This window comes from Martes martes, assembly GCF_963455335.1.
Source record: "Martes martes genome assembly, chromosome: 16".
NCBI lineage: Eukaryota > Metazoa > Chordata > Mammalia > Carnivora > Mustelidae > Martes > Martes martes.
Genome location: NC_137904.1, coordinates 16872125 through 16887926, shown reverse-complemented (window position 1 = coordinate 16887926; position 15802 = coordinate 16872125). Strand labels below are relative to the sequence as shown.

At 47.4% G+C, this 15802-nt stretch overlaps 1 protein-coding gene across 1 annotated transcript in view; it reads left to right on the top strand.

Annotated features, from left to right (window-relative positions):
• Positions 1-15802, top strand: part of GLP2R (glucagon like peptide 2 receptor) — a gene marked incomplete at both ends in the record, with an annotated part of 40815 nt that overhangs the window by 546 nt on the left and 24467 nt on the right. The window contains 3 exon segments of the mRNA XM_080827464.1: positions 6636-6723; positions 8595-8699; positions 12125-12246. Of these exon segments, the coding sequence (XP_080683590.1) occupies positions 6636-6723; positions 8595-8699; positions 12125-12246 (315 nt within the window).

Genomic DNA, 15802 nt, shown 5'->3' with positions numbered 1-15802 from the left:
TATCGCTGTTACTGTTTTGGCATATTTCTTGTAAATCCTTTTTCTATGCGTGTTTCTGAGCAGCTGAAATTATGACGCAGAAAGTGTTCTGTATCCTGGCTTTCCCCCTTTACACTATTTTGTAAGCATTTTCCAGGGTCATCGCGAACTCTGTACATAGCATTTAAACTGGTCCCAGATAGCCTCCTGTCTGCTTTTACAGTTTTCTCAGGCCCGGGTATTTAAAGGTTGATGGACTATGACGGGGTTTTCTCGTCTTTCTTTTCTCCTTTTCTTTCTTTCCTTTCTTCTTAGTATAAAAATATAGAATGATCATGGTTTAAAGAAGTGAACGTATAAAATTCAAAGAAGTGTAAACACCAACTATGAATCACTGTATTCCCACTGCCCAGTAATCACCCTCGTTCGCCTTTGGGGGCTTATACTCCCAGACCTTTTCCTGCTATTTTTTTTACCTATGCTTTTTTTGCCCCTAACAAGCATAGGATCAGACTTAAATAGTATCGTGCTATCGGCAAGTGTCAGGTGTGTCCCTTGTATTAACTCATTTCGTGCCCCTCGAGGGAGTCCCTCCTGTCAATCCCACTTACAGATGAAAACACTTTTCTGTGTCGGCTACGGTAACCCCACAGCGTGATGTTTGAGGGCTTCAAGGTTGTGTCTCACAATGTGTGTGACCCCACCTGCATGGTGGGCATTCTGGTAGCTTGTTTTATTCTTTTTTTTTTCATTAAAGATTTTATTTATTTGTTTATTTGAGAGACAGCGAGCACAAGCAGGGGGAGGCAGAGGGAGAAGCAGACTCTCCGCTGAGCAGGGAGCCCAGCCCGACTGGGGACTCAATCCCAGGACCCTGAGATCACCACCTGAGCCGAAGGCAGACGTTTCACCAACCGAGCCACCCAGGCACTTTCAGCTTGTTTTAATCTTATCCAGGGAGACTAGACTCTTGCCCCCTTTCCCATTTGAGGTTCCGTTTTCATGCTAGACCCTAACATGAAGGAACCCCAGTCCCATTTACCCGAGAAAAGCAGGTAATGAAAGTGGCTTGAGGAAGGGTTCTCTTTCTCCTTTGGTCCATGGGTGGAGTTCGTCTCTGTTTGTGTAGACATTGGGATTCCAAATCCCTCCTGCCCCCATCTAGGGAGAGCCGTGGTGCCGTGATGCTGTAAATATTCACCTCATCAGGCTTTCTTTGGTGCTAACCTGGAACCAGACAGGCAGAAAACACCTGCCAAGTTCTCTGCGTCCGATCTCTCCCAGAGGCTGCCTTCAAGCCCTCACAGACCGAGAATGTGAGCCCGATGGGTGGTTTCATGGAATCCCTGCGGTGGTGGCAGCCTCTGGCCGAGCCACCAGCCCAATAAGGGCAGGACCCTTCCTGGGACAGTCCATACAGAACTCACATTCTTGCTTTAGTTCTCCAGAGAGCTCATATCCCAACCGAGTACAGCCCGCCCGCTAGCTGTCTAGTTTCCTTCCCCCTTCTGCTCACGACCATGCACTGATGCTCGTGCATTGCCCACTGGGTGCCGAGCCCTGTTAGATGACTGTCACCTGCCATCCTGTGGCTTGTGAGTTTGGCCACTTCCTCTGCCCAGAGGCAAGCCCTGTGCTCTCTCTTCCCCAGCATGCCGGGGCAGCTGTGGACGTATGATTATGTGTATGTTACACCAGCAAAATCTTCAGTGCTTCAGGCTGGTGTGGGACGCTGACAAAGCCACACCTTTTTCCTTTCATCTGGCGTGTTCCTAATCAGTAATGTCCCTGTGAGCAGTGCCCCCTCCCCCACCTGCCACCCCGCCTGTCCTCAGAACCTCTTCGGTCCGACGGTCCCCCAGGGTGCGTCCCTAACCCTGATGACCCCTGTCCCCGCCTTCTTGGGTCTTGGTCTTAAATCCCATAGTTTTCCTCTAGATGTTTACATTACAAGGCTTTGCTAGACATTCGTGATGGATTTTGCTCACAGACGCATTCCCTGCATGGAATATAAATGACCGTGGCGTGTTTTCTGGCAGGAAGTCTTCCTAAAATTCACTTAATGAGAAATTCTCAGGGATAGTTTAGTTTCTAAATTCAAGCCGTCCACCCCCCCCCACCCCCCGCCGGACTCATTTAAGTTAATTAACAGTTGCTTTGACTTCAAAAAACATAAACTCTCTTTCTCTCAGGCTCGTTAAGAAGTGAATTTGTGGCTCTTTCCTACATTGCCGAGGGGAGCGTAAAAAGGTGCATATTTTTAAATTTAAAAAAAAAAAACTTGGCGAGGATAGGTTGTCAGTCCATTATCAAAACCCTTTAAAAATGTGCATATTCAATGACCTAGAAACTCCAGTTGAAAGAATTTCTCCTAAGAAAATAAAGATGTGCTCGAATGTTTAATTGTGAATATTTTCAGTACAGCAGAATTTATATTAGCAAGCGTCTTGGCCCATGTAAGTGTTCGATGCTGGAGGATTTGAAAACTGAATCATATCCTATTCCCTTACCGAACATCACAGAGCTGTTAAAATGATGTTTTCGAAGTATGGCTCTTGAGATGGATGTATATTCACAATGCATCTTCTGGTAAAAGCATGAAACTGGATGATTTCCTTTTTCGGTTAAAATAAAAAGGGAAAGAAAAAGAAAAAAATAAATAAATGGAAGCGTGTGCCCAGAGAGAAGAGGCTGGAAGGAGACGGTCATTTCTGATACTAAGATTAAGATGCCGCCTTCTCCCCTTTGGGGGCTCTCCTGCAATTTTTTGTTTGCTTTACAGAGAGGCGTGTGCCTTCTTGAACAAAGAATACAATAAAATGGATTGAGAACAATCCACAGAAGGTCTTTTTTCCCTTTCCCTTGATCGCTTCTCAGCCAAGGTGGGCATTGATGCTGGCTTCCCACTCAAGGGGAAGAGGAATCAAGATCAAGTTGATTTTTTCCAGTTAGAAAACATCTGGGTGTACCTGGGTGGCTCAGTGGGTTAAGCCTCTGCCTTCGGCTCAGGTCATGATCTCAGGGTCCTGGGATCGAGCCCCGCATCGGGCTCTCTGCTCGGCGGGGAGCCTGCTTCCCTCTCTCTCTGCCTGGCTCTCTGCCTACTTGTGATCTCTGTCTGTCCAATAGATAAATAAATAAATCTTAAAAAAAAAAAAAGAGAGAAAACATCTGTTTGTGCTATTTCTTCACCTCCTTACCTTGTTTAGTTCTGGATGTGATCGTGCCATCGTGTGTTTTTCATGTCTTTGGAACAAGTACCTGGGAAGACAGTCTGTTCGTCCAGCTCCCCTGAATTGAACAAATTTGGTGCTTTGTAGGGTTCCTTCTCCTTCCCCTCCTTCTTCTTCTGACCATGGCCATCAGTCATGGCAAAGGGCAGGGGAAGAGGGCAGAGTAAGTCCAGGGACACAGCGCACGTGCATGACTGATTTTATTGTCTCTTCCTTGGCCAGTTCCAGTGACGTCCCTGACAATATAAATAGCTCTCTATCCAAGAAAGTGTCTAACTTTGGCGGCTCGGAGGATTCTGGAAGCTGATGATCTGGTTCTCAGCTTCTTTGCCGAATGTGTGAAAAATAATACGAATCCGGTTATAGTCCCATCAGGAAGCTGATTTTCCTAAACAGTGTTCTAATAAACTCCCATCGTGACTCTTGTGCTGTAACTCAGAGACAGAAAGTATTGTGGGAGATTGAAAGTTTATTGGAAACTGAAGCCTAAGGGTAAATGCCAATTATTTCCTCATCATTATCATCATTGTTATTACTTATTGGCTAATCCTGTGGTTTCCAGATGGTTGTGCTAATGTGCCTCAAGGCACCACTGTGAACTCACAGGGGTGCTGTAAGATATTTTAATTTTTCTTTCTTTTTTTAAAAATTTATTTGACAGAGAGAGAGATCACAAGCAGGCAGAGAGGCAGGCAGAGGGAGAGGAGGAAGCAGGCTTCCCGCCGAGCAAGGAGCCTGATGCAGGGCTTGATCCCAGGACCCTGAGTTCATGGCCTGAGCCGAAGGCAGAGGCTTTAACCCACTGAGCCATCCAGATGCCCCAATATTTTAATTTTTCAAGGGAAGCAAAGAGACCCATGACATCCGCCAGACCCTGGGAATTACTAGCTCAAGGTAGTTCCTGGTTTCAGCATTAGATCGTGCCCCATTCCCTTTGCTGATGTTGTATCTCTGCAAAGCTGGTTTTTGTTTTTTGTTTGTTTGTTTGGTTGGTTTTTTGCAATTGCTGTACTGAAAAGAAAGTACTGCACAAACATCCATGTGTATCAAGGTGGTGTCCTATCGGATCCCCAAGTTTGGGAAGTTGTGGAATCTCCAGTAGGTACTCCATTGTTAGGTTGCGAATACTGAAGTCATTTTGCCCTACCTACTAAAAAAAATGGGACTTTAGCCCTTTCTTTTGGCTTAGGGGGACTATGGGAAAATGGTGGAGTCACCAAGGGCACCATGACTTGAGAACATTTGGTAATCTCTGGTGTAACTATGATTCTACCAGCTCTTCTTCAAAAAGTTGTCTGTGTGATTCTCTGGAAAGGATGCAAAGGAATTATTCACAGGCGCCATCGTGCCTTCTGTAGTATTGGGGGGTAGGCCATGCTGGGCAGAGGACAGAGAGGGTAGACTATACTAGTGACTCAGAACATGGAAATTAGACATCCACAGGGCTCATAGATGGTGTGTGTGTGTGTGTTTGAGTGCCTTTTGATGGATCATCTCCCCAGTTTACACTGGATTTCTCCACTCCCTGTTGTTACACCTATTGCTACGTGTGTCTTACCTCATTCTTTTAGGCTGTCTACTTGGCCCAAGAAAGTATTTGAGTTTTTTACCCCTTGTGAGAGGATACAAAGCCTCAAAGCCAACTGAACTGGGTGACCTTATCCCAGATCACATATCTAGCCCCTCCCATGTTCATCCCCCACCTTCAGCTCCACCCCATGCCTGTGCCTCGTTTCTTTAGCTGGAAATTGAGGACAGTAACTCCTGGCCGGTGCTAGGGACTTGTGTTCAGAGATGGAAGTCACTTCCCGGCCCTCAAGGAACGTATGGGGTAGCGAAGGATTTGGACGAATGAACCACCCATGATAGTATAACATGATGGGACACAGGACTTAGTCATGTGTGGAGTCACAGGGCATTGGGAAGAAGGGTTCCTGGCTCCAGACTTCAGTGACAGAGGTGGTCAAGTGTGACTAGGGGGTCCTTAGGCTTGAGTTGAGCCTTCGGGGTGAGCAGATGAGGATGAGGGTAGAAGGGAGGGCCAGTGGGAAAGGCAAAGATGCAGTCACAGAAGAACATGACTTAGGGTCAAGAGGTTTGGCCCTGGGTTGGCTGAGATGTCATCTCAACTCGACAGGCCATGAGGAGAAGACTAGGCAGGACAGCCCTGTGGACCTCTCTCTCTGGAACAGTGTAGACCAGGCCAGAGGCAGAGGAAATGGGAAGCAGGGTAAGACAGGAGAGAGGTGTAGGACAGAATCTGGTGCCTGGTTGGATGATGTGGAGGAAGGAGCCAAGGACAGCTCCCGGATTCTGGTTTGTGGCTGATTCTGCCAACACCGAGCCACTAGGGGATGAAACTCTTCGGGATCAGACAACGATAGGGTATGAACATCACTTAACTTTGATTGTCAGCCAATTATACAGTTATTTTATCTTTAGCAGATTCTAAGTCCTTCAGGGCAGAAGCTGTGTTTTCTCCATCACCACATCCCTTTCAGTTCCTCCCTAATGCAAAGCCTGGCACGTAACAGGTGTTCAATAAAGCAGAGTCAATTGAAGAAGAGAAAACCCCTTTAGACCACCTGTTGTGTTAAAAACGAAACAAAATGAGTGGTACAGATACACAATTAGATGTTGTTGGACAACTCAATTATCTGGAAAGCCCAAACATGCATCTTGTATTTTTAAGGTTCTATGGGAGGGGATAGTTAATGACAGAAAGGGGAAAAAAACCCAAGGTCTCAGTGTGGTAGCAGAGCATCTCTCTACCCAGTCTTTGACTCTGGACCCTCAGTCAGCCAGGTGGGATGGCGCAGGTCCCCACAATTCTCCCAGCCTTCCCCTGACACATTATAGAGCTCTTCCCACTGTGATGCTTTTCTTCTTGAGAGTCACATAATCTTAGCAGCATGCAACTGTTAATGACATCCAGAAAGACCATATTGCCTCCTCTTAAAATATCAACCTCACTTGAAGATTTTGGGGTGGGGGGAAAAGTCTTTCAGGGGTGACTGGGTGGCTCAGTCAGTTAAGCATCTGCCTTTGGCTCAGGTCATGTTCCCGGGGTCCTGGGATCGAGTCCTACGTTGGGCTCCCTGCTCAGCGGGGAGTCTGCTTCTCCCTCTCGCTCTGCCTCTGCTGCTCTGCCTACCTGTGCTTTCTCTCTCTGTCTCTGTCAAATGAATAAAATCTTTTTAAGAAAGTCTTTCATATCTGTACTAAAACCAGTATGATTGGATTATGGAGTCAACATAAGATTTGTGTGCACCTTTAAGGTAGAATATAAGACTCCAAAGAAATCTTTTTCTTGGTGCAGGCCATTATGGTCACTTCAACAGAAAGTTTTGAAATTCGTGGTGGAACGATCACAAGGCCACCTCTGTAGTGAACTGGGAGTCACCATGGTTTTCTTCTGCTCAGGTTACAGGATCCCTCCTTGAGGAAACAACTCGCAAGTGGGCTCAATACAAAGAGAAGTGTCTGAGAGACTTGCTCAAGGAACCTTCTGGTAAGCAGGTGTATGAGTTATCTGTGGCTGTGTAACAAATATCCCCAAAGCTCAGTAGCTTAAAGCAATCATCATCATCATCATCCCAGTTTCTGTGGGTGAGGAATTCAGACCAGGCACAGTGGGGATGACTTGTTTGGTGTCTGGCGTTTAGCTGGAAGGCTCAGTGTTTGGGGGCTGGAATCATCAGAAGGCTTGTTTGCACTGACGACAGATGGCTGATGGTGGCTCCCAGACGAAGCTCCTCCCAGCATGGTGGTGAGGCTTCCAGGGAAAGCATGACCAGAAACCATCTTGCCTTTTATGACCCAGCCTCGGAAGCTATTTCTCCCATGTTCAGTTGCATCAGGTGGTTACCAAAGCCTACCCAGGTTCAAGGGAAGGGAGGAGAGACCCCCATCTCTCATCATAAAAGAGCACATGGGATGGTATATACATAGATGTGACACCACACTCACCACCAAATCGCATGACCTGAGCCACTGTCATAGATTAACCTGAGACTCTGTTGGGTAAGTGGGAAGGAGGAGGTCCAACATTTCTCCTTGCCAGGTCTACACTAGGGTTAGAGCCTTCTAGCAAATATGTTCATCGTTTGATCAGTCCATGACCTCTCCTGCCCGCATACTGACTCTTCAGATATGTCCAAATTCCCCCCACCTTTTTTACCTTTTTTTTTTTTTTTTGAATGATGAAATCTGGCCTCTCCTTATCCTCCTGGCTGCTTTCAGATGATTTCATTCAGCAGCTTAGTGGAGGACAGGATACTGTAAACGCTCTCTTCTTTTTCCTGACCCAAAGAGTCCCAACCTTCAAGCCATACCCCTCTCCCTCTGACTATTTCTTCAGCCCAGGCTGGTGGCAATCAGAGCTTGGTATCTGTTATGAGAACCACCCCTCACTTTAGGGAATACTGCTTTCTGAAATCAAAGTAGGGCATGTTCTCTTTTTCTGGAGTCCTGCCGTGAGAAGCTTGGCCAGGTGAACATTGTTTCTCACAGACCATGTGCTAACACTTGGCAGCCGGGTCGACAAGATACCCTGAGCCAGCTCATAACCTGGCAGATCTGCATCTGTGGGATCCTGATGCCAGTAACATGATTATTCAACCTGAATGGCCCCTGCATGCTAGCCCCGATAGGAAGCAGACAGGAACGATGCCTAGTTCCCAGGAGTGAGGAACTTGCAATATGGGCATTTGGGATCCAACCTGAAATTCCTTCCTTTCATTCCAGGAGGTCCATAAGGCAGTGCCCTGTGTTTTCAGCATCTCTTCGCCAAGTGCCAGAGTGCAAATCATCCCCTGAATTTGAGGTGGTCCAAATGCCTCATAATGATTGTTGAGTTGGTCTTCAAATGGAGAAATATAACCCTACAGAGGTTGTAGGTTGTGTTGGATATGTGCAACCAAGAACCTCAGTTTTGGACCCCCCTGTACCCATGGGTCATATCACATATTTCACAGTCAGGGTGTTCCAGCATCTAACTGATGAAGGTTTGACAATTCTGTAGTGAGTTATGGAACAGAAGGCACTGGGTAAACCTCCAAGTGTCCTCCTGACCCCGAGTTTGTGTGATAGTTCAGTCCATGTAAAATAAACCAGCATCAGCATGACGTGCACATGGACATAACTGACGGGACCGCTGCCAGAGGTCAGGTTGGGTAGACAAAGCCACAGAGCTCGGGGGTGCATTAAGCATTCCTTCCTCCCCACGCTGTTCCTCATCCTTGATGTGTCTGGACGGTGGGACTCCCGTGCTAGTTCCTGCATAGGGTATACCAGCTTCCTGTGCCAGGGAGGGGACTCTGCCTCCATCGGTGGCCCTGGTGCTCCAACATGGCCCTCATCCAGGACCTTTTCTCCCCACAGGGACCTTTTGTAATGGGACCTTTGATCGATATGTGTGCTGGCCTCATTCTTCTCCAGGAAATGTCTCCGTTCCCTGCCCTTCATACTTACCTTGGTGGCGTGAAGGTAGTAAGTCTTATTTTACCATTTTCTGGCAGTTCTCTTAAAGGCTGGTCCCTCCTGGGTAGGCCATCCAGGGAGCAATTAGGGAGAGCACATTGCAACCGAGTGCTTTTCTCAAGTCCTCTTTCCCCACGGGTCTCCTAAGCTGCCAATAACACACCTTCCTTCTTCTCTGGGCACCTCGTCTTGCCTTCCTGAAATTCTTCTGTGTCTGGTGCTCCATTAATACAATAGTCCTCTTTTCTTTGAAGATTGGAGAGTCCAGGCTCAGCTTCTACAGAATTTGCTGCAGCAAGAGTTGCCATGGAGAGGAGAAAGAGCTGGGGGAGAGATTGGGAAGCTTATAACCACAACTTTGGGCTTGCTGGATGGAGAAGAAGGGTGCCAAAACTACCCTTGTGATAGCTTTGGAAGGTGGTGCTACTGGGTGGTGCTTTTAAGCCCCATAGGACTTGGATGGAGTCTTTAACCACTCAGCTTGCCCCCATCTTGCTTGAAGGAAATGGCTATTATGTAGGACCCCCAGGAGGTTATCATGTGCCCACCGGCCCCAGCTGCCCAGCCTCTTGGTTGGTTTATTCTGGAAGGGGGAGAGAAATAATGACTGGTTAGAACTTCTTTAAATTCGACTATAGGCCATCAAAGAATAAGGTGGGGAAAAAAACTATTCTCAAAAACATAAGCAATTACAAAGTTCCAGGCAAAACCAAGTGGGAATGGGTTACAGAGAAGGAGAGATGGTGATATTTTGTATTTAATTTCAGCTCAGTAAATCATCAGTTAAAATTCGATTTTCTGAGGCTTCTAGTGCAAAGTGAGAGTTTCCAAGGAAGAGAGGTGCATTTCTGGATGGGATGGCTAGTGGTATGTTCTGTGGAACTGTCCTCTGGTGAAATCCGTTTGGAAGTGACCCAGGAGGCGTGAAGATGTGATGTTTAAGAGAAGATACCAGAGTTTGCTGGATCAGAGAGTCTGGATAATTGAAGGAAGCAGCCGTGTGGGAGCCAGCTCCAGTGGGGCGGGGAGAGCACTGCACGTGGAGTCCAGGGGCCGTTCGTCTCTTTTACACTCTGTGACTTTGGGCAAGTGTCTAGAGCCCTCTGAACTGTTTTCTTGTCTATAAAGTCAGGTGAATTACAACTACTCTTGGGACCCCCCTGAATGAATAAGAAGGCAGGCCTGGAGTCAGCCACACAGCAGGCGCTTTGTAAATGGAACTGAGGTGGAGACCAAAGTCCAGCCCTCAGAATCCTGAAGGTCTTTAAGACTCAAATGTCCCATCTCAAGGGCACATGGAGCAGACCACCAGTGCCCAGCTCCTGTACCTGTGCACTCTTCCCATGAGCTAAAAATGGAGGCCCATTCCACCTGAAGGGAAAAAGTGGTCCAAAATCTGAACTTACAAAGAGTTGAGTTAAAGGCTTTTTTAAAAAAATGGACTCTGGGCTTCTAGAGTGCCCCCAAAGAGTGTGATTCACAGAAGGTGGAATCCAAAGGGATCCGTACAGTGAGAAGAAAATGTGGAGGCGGTGGACAGTTTTAGAGAAGAAAGAAGGAGAAAAGGCCTGGTGGGATAAGACCAGAAGAACACACACAACGGAGGGTGGGAAGTGGGACGATGCTTGACTATACAGGAGGCTCGGGCTTGATTGCATAGAAATTCAGTCTGACCATGGGTTTCAACTCTCCTCTGGAAGGCAAAATCCCATGGAGCCAGGAGGAGGCTGAGGCATGGGAAGGACTTCATACGATTTGTGGTGTGGGGATATGATGTTGATGGCTCACTGGCTGGGAGAACGGGGTTGGGGGGCAGAGAGCTGACACTGAAAGTGACTGCGGGGATCCAGAGAAAGGGACCATCATGGAGTGGATGCAGGCAGAGGCAGAGGAACCATCAAGACTTGTCAGATGAAGCAGGAGGTGAGGGACGAGAGGGCTGGAAAGTGGAGGAGAGGAACTGAGATCACACCCCGCCTGGCCCCACCCATGCTTACCATCATCTGGGTGCCGGCTCAGGGCCCCCACTGCTCATGTCTGGCATGTCCCACAAATTGCAAGGGAGAGGGCTGCCCTGAGGGGGAAGAGAGCCAGTAAGAGGTTAGGTCAGAGAGTACTGGGGGCCAGACCTTACAGGGCTTTGAGGGAGGCAGGAAGGGCTCTGGCTTGTCTTCAGAAGCTTTTGGAAGATCTGGAGCGAGGCATGGTGTGGCGTGGCTGCTGTGTGAACCAGAGACCACGAGTGACAAGAGTGTCAGAGGCATTTGCAATAATCCAGGTGAGAGAGAGAGAGAGAGAGAGAGAGAGGTGGCTCCAGGAAGCAGGGAGCAGGGGATTAAAGCCAAAAGGCAGGGCTCAGATTTGGGGTACGTTGGAAGGTCCAGGTGACAGGACCGGCTGCTGGGCCAGATGAAGGGTGGGAGAGACAGACAGAAAGCAAGGATGACTCCAGAGTTTGGGGCCCGAGGACCGGGACAATGGGTTTGCCATCAACAGGAGCTGGAAATTGTGCGACTAGCACAGGTTTGGGGGAGAAGACGAAGAGCTTGCTTTGGGGAATGGTGTTAGAGTGGGCAGCTAGAGACCTCGTGGAGACTTCAGCTGGGCAGAGCAGCAGATCTCTGATCTGTGGACTCAACAAATAGTCACCATTGGTCCACACTGTGCAGGGTCGGGAGTGGGACATTGGGACAATTTCCCTTGCTCATTTGCGAATCCGGTCCCTGGTCTTCCGGTGGGGAGGAGGGATGGCAATCCCTTTGGGGGTGAGACCTAGGAATGGACATGACTGGGTCACAGCAGCCATCCTCACGGACACAGAGGCGTCCTGTGACTTGCAAACACACGCATGCCCACGCACACACTCATCGAATCCTCCCCCACCCTGGGGAGGGCTGGCACCATGACCATAATGGTTCTCAGCTCTTCATGAAGACACTGGAAGTCTCGGGGAGTGGGAGGGCCCCAAGCTCAAGGCCACCAAGCCTGCAGGTGACCACGCAGGCTCTGTCCACCTCTTTCTCTTTTTCATGGCGCCACCTCTAGAACACCAGGACAGGACGCCCCTCTCTGCCTGCGCGAGGCCGGGAAGCCTCAGGTCCGCCTCTCCCAGCTGGGCTGCACCTTTGAGGGCTCCCACGTCTCTGAGTCACCAGGAACTGTTCTAGCTCCAGAGACTTTGGGTAAACACAGCAGACATTAGAGGACCGTGGTTTGTTATGAAACTCAGAGGCTTCCATGTTCTTTTTTCCTTCCCAAATAAACAGCAGCGATGCTAATGAGCACCCCCTCCCGACCCCCACGAAAGGGAAGTGAAAATCCCTTTTCCCTGGGATTTTCCACAGCTTTGCGGTGAGGACGAGGGCCTCACCACGTACTCGGGCACGGGCTGCGTGCTCTGACCTTTCCCCTAGAGCTGTGTTTACTTTCAGAAAACTCAGGAAGGGCCTACAGATACTGCTTGGCTCCGGGCACTTGGCAGACGCTGGAAAACTCCACAGATATTTGGCAGGATGACTCCGAATGCTCCAAGAACCACAGCTCCAACAGCAATGTGAGTGCGCTCGGCCCGGTGATGATGGGCCCCGGGCCCCGACCACCCTCCACCAGGGCCTCCCACCCCAGCTGGCTTTGGGGGCCACACAGACTTCCCCCACAGCTGGTCTAGCCCAGACTCCCCTGGAGAAGGTCCACAGTCACATGAAAGCAACTTCTGGCCACTGGATTTCTTCTGCAGCGAGGGTGACATGGGGACCCTTCAGGTTGCCCAGGGTTCTCATCCCTGGCTTAGTACTGGGTGCATAAAAGTGTGTACACACCATAGCCACTTAATAAATACTCAGGGAACAGTTTTGCAGATTCCGAGCATTGGGTCTGTGTGGGGCCTGGGCCTCAGACCAGTACCTAGGTCCCCGGGTGATGCCAGCGTGCGGCTGAGGCTGGGACTCGGGGGATCGCGAGGGACCCGCCAGCAGGTGTGGGATGCTTGTGGCCTCCTCTGGGCTCAGCACCTCAGGTGCCCGAGGTAGCACTCGGGGACAGCAAAACCAGAATTGAAAACTGCACTCTCCAAGACCGGAAGTTAAGATTTCTCTCTTTAGAAAGGTGAGGCCTGGGACATTGCCTCCTCCTCTCTGCCAATGGCCATTTCCCCAAGAATTCAAATACTTAAAAAAACAAAAACAAAACAAAACAAAAAAACCCCAACAAATCCCCGAAACATGAAAAACCAACTTCAAAATCTTCAAAACATAAAAAACCAGCTTCTGACCATGTTTGCCTGTGTTTCTAAGAAAAGGTTGACATTTTGCCCCCAAAAAAGGCTAGTGATAGCAGATCTTTGCTCTCCTGAGTGCTGGCAAACGAAATACATGATTTCTTCCTTCTCATCAGTCGGGGGTCCATATGCACGATAAAGGATTCTCTTTAAGGAGATCGTGTTTGTATGTAAATTTGTATGTGTGTATAGAATTTTAATATATGTACGTTAATGATAAAATTTAGTTTTCCATACTACATAAGAGATATCAATTGATATATATGTGCATATATATGTGTGTGTATATATATATATCTGTTATTTTTAACATTTTATTTTGAAATGTCCAAACACATAGAAAAGTTAAAAGAATAATAAAATAAGCACTCACAGACCCACTATCTAAATTCAAAATTTTATTGTATTAACATGATTAACATTGTATAAACATATTAACAAGGATTAACGTCCCCCCTCCCCCATTCGCTCTTGCTTTGTCTTCCTCTTTGTGAAATATTTGACTGTAATTTGCAGACATCATGACATTTCACTCTTAAATATTCATCAGGTCCTTCCTAAGCAAAGGCATTATTCCACGTAACTACAGTACCACAATTGCAATTCCTAGCAGCTAATGTTTTATCTATATTCAATTTATCTATATTTCCCCAGTTTTTCCCTCCCATTTTTAGAACTTTTCTTCCCTGAACCAGAGTCTAGTCCTGGTTCATATATTGGGGTTCATTTCATATCACTTTAGCATCTTTTAATCTAGAATCTTCCCCATCCCAACCCATGACAGCCCAGGACACTGGCTTCATGAAGACCCCTCCCCCCCGAAAACTTTGCTGTCATTCAATGCATTCCTTCATCTTCTGCATGTCCTTAAGCTGGAAGTTGGGTTTGGAGGCTTGGTAAGACCCAAGTTCATCCTCGTAGGTGCTGGGTACACTGTGTAGCCTCACGCCAAGAGACCAAAATGTCAGGTGTCTCACCACGATGATGTTCTGTGTGATCACTTGGTCTCGGTAGTGACAACCAGATCTCTCCATGGTATAGCTACTTTCTCCCTTTCTATCTGGCCAGTAACTGGTGGGACGATGCTTTGGAATCCTGTGTGTGTCTTGTTCCCTTCATCAGTATCACAGCCTTCATCAATGATGCTGACTTGAGTTGATTTGAGCTCTGCCATTAAAAAAAAATTTTTTAAAGATTTTATTTATTTATTTAACAGAGAGAGACAGCAAGAGAGGGATCACCAGCTAGGGGAGTTGGAGAGGGAGAAACAGTCTTCCTGCTGAGCAGAGAGCCCAATGCAGGGCTCGATCCCAAGACCCCGGGATCATGACCTGAGCCCAAGGCAATCACTTAACGACTGAGCCACCCAGGTGTCCCTCTGTTATTTCTTCTATATTTACTAGCTGGCATTCTTCTGAAAAGAAGACTCCTTTCTCCTCCCCCTGGTTTTGGGTATCGTTATGAACTTACAAATTGCTTTACTCACTTATTATTTTGATGCTCATTGTTTTTCTAAATTTAGCTAGTGAAATGACTCCATACTGGCTCTTGTGTCCTTTTGTAATACTCTCATTAGTCTTGGACCACTCATCTGATGATTTTCCTGTTCTGGGCTCAAATTAGCAATTTCTTCCAAGAGTTCTGGATTCTCTTAAGTGGATGAATGTTATTAGAAACCAAGATCCCAGGATGCCTGGGTAACTCAGTCAGTTAAGCATCTGCATTTGGCTCAGACCATGATCCCAGGGTCCTGGTATTGAGTCCCATGTCGGGCTCCTTGCTCAGCAGGAGGCCTGCTTCTCCTTCTGCCAGCCTCCCCCTGCTTCTGTTCTCTATGTCCCTCTGATAAATAAACACATGGGTAAATAAATAAACAAATGCATATATTTGGAAGGAAGGAAGGCAGGCAGGAAGGAAGGAGGAAAGAAAAAAAAGGAAAGAAAGAGGAAAGGGAGGGAGGGAAGGAAGGAAGGAAGGAAACCTATCATAGGATTCTATCTATATAAAATTTAAGAAAGTGAAAATTAATCTCTAATGACAGAAAGCAGACCAGTGTTTACTTTGGGCATAAGATGGTGTGAGGGACTGAGAGGAAATGTGTTTTAAAGGGTCACAGGGAAACTTTTGGGAGGCTATGGGAATGTTCATTATCTTGAATGTGGTGGTGAAGTCACAGATCTATTCATGTCTGAATTCATCCAGGTTTATTCTTTAAATACATACGTTTATGGTACACCAGTCTGCTTTAATAAAGCTGATAAGAGTGTTCTGTGGAGAAGTTTAAGCCATGATTTAGCACATAATACTTATTTGCTGTGGGTTCTTGTACAAAAATTTAGTGGGAAACATCATCTTGATGGTGAGTAGCATAATGGATTGAGTGAGAAGGTGGGATTCCATTGGAAAAATCATGACAACACAGAGTTTCCAGCAAATTATCCTCTGTTCACCACCAGGCTGCCCCGGGACTCAGAGAAAATATTACACCGTTTTATGGGGGCTTCTCCTAAGGGGTCTTGCCTGACAAGTTATTTTAGGAGGGAACACCCAGGTGAAAACCTGGCCCCATCTTCCAGAGAGAGGGATTCCTACACCCTAGGGAGAGCACTCCCAGGGACCAAAAAAAAAAAAAAAAAGAACAAAACAAAACAAACAAACAAAACACCACCTGTCCTCATTTCCAAGGCACCTTCTTGTTCTGAACACAATTCTTCCATGATACTGTCTATCCTGGTGCATCGAGGCTGGACTATAGCACCAGCCATGGAGGTGAGACCCTCCCGTGGGCATTTCAGTTGATCAAGGTTCTTTGGCCTCTGAGATGGGCCAGAGA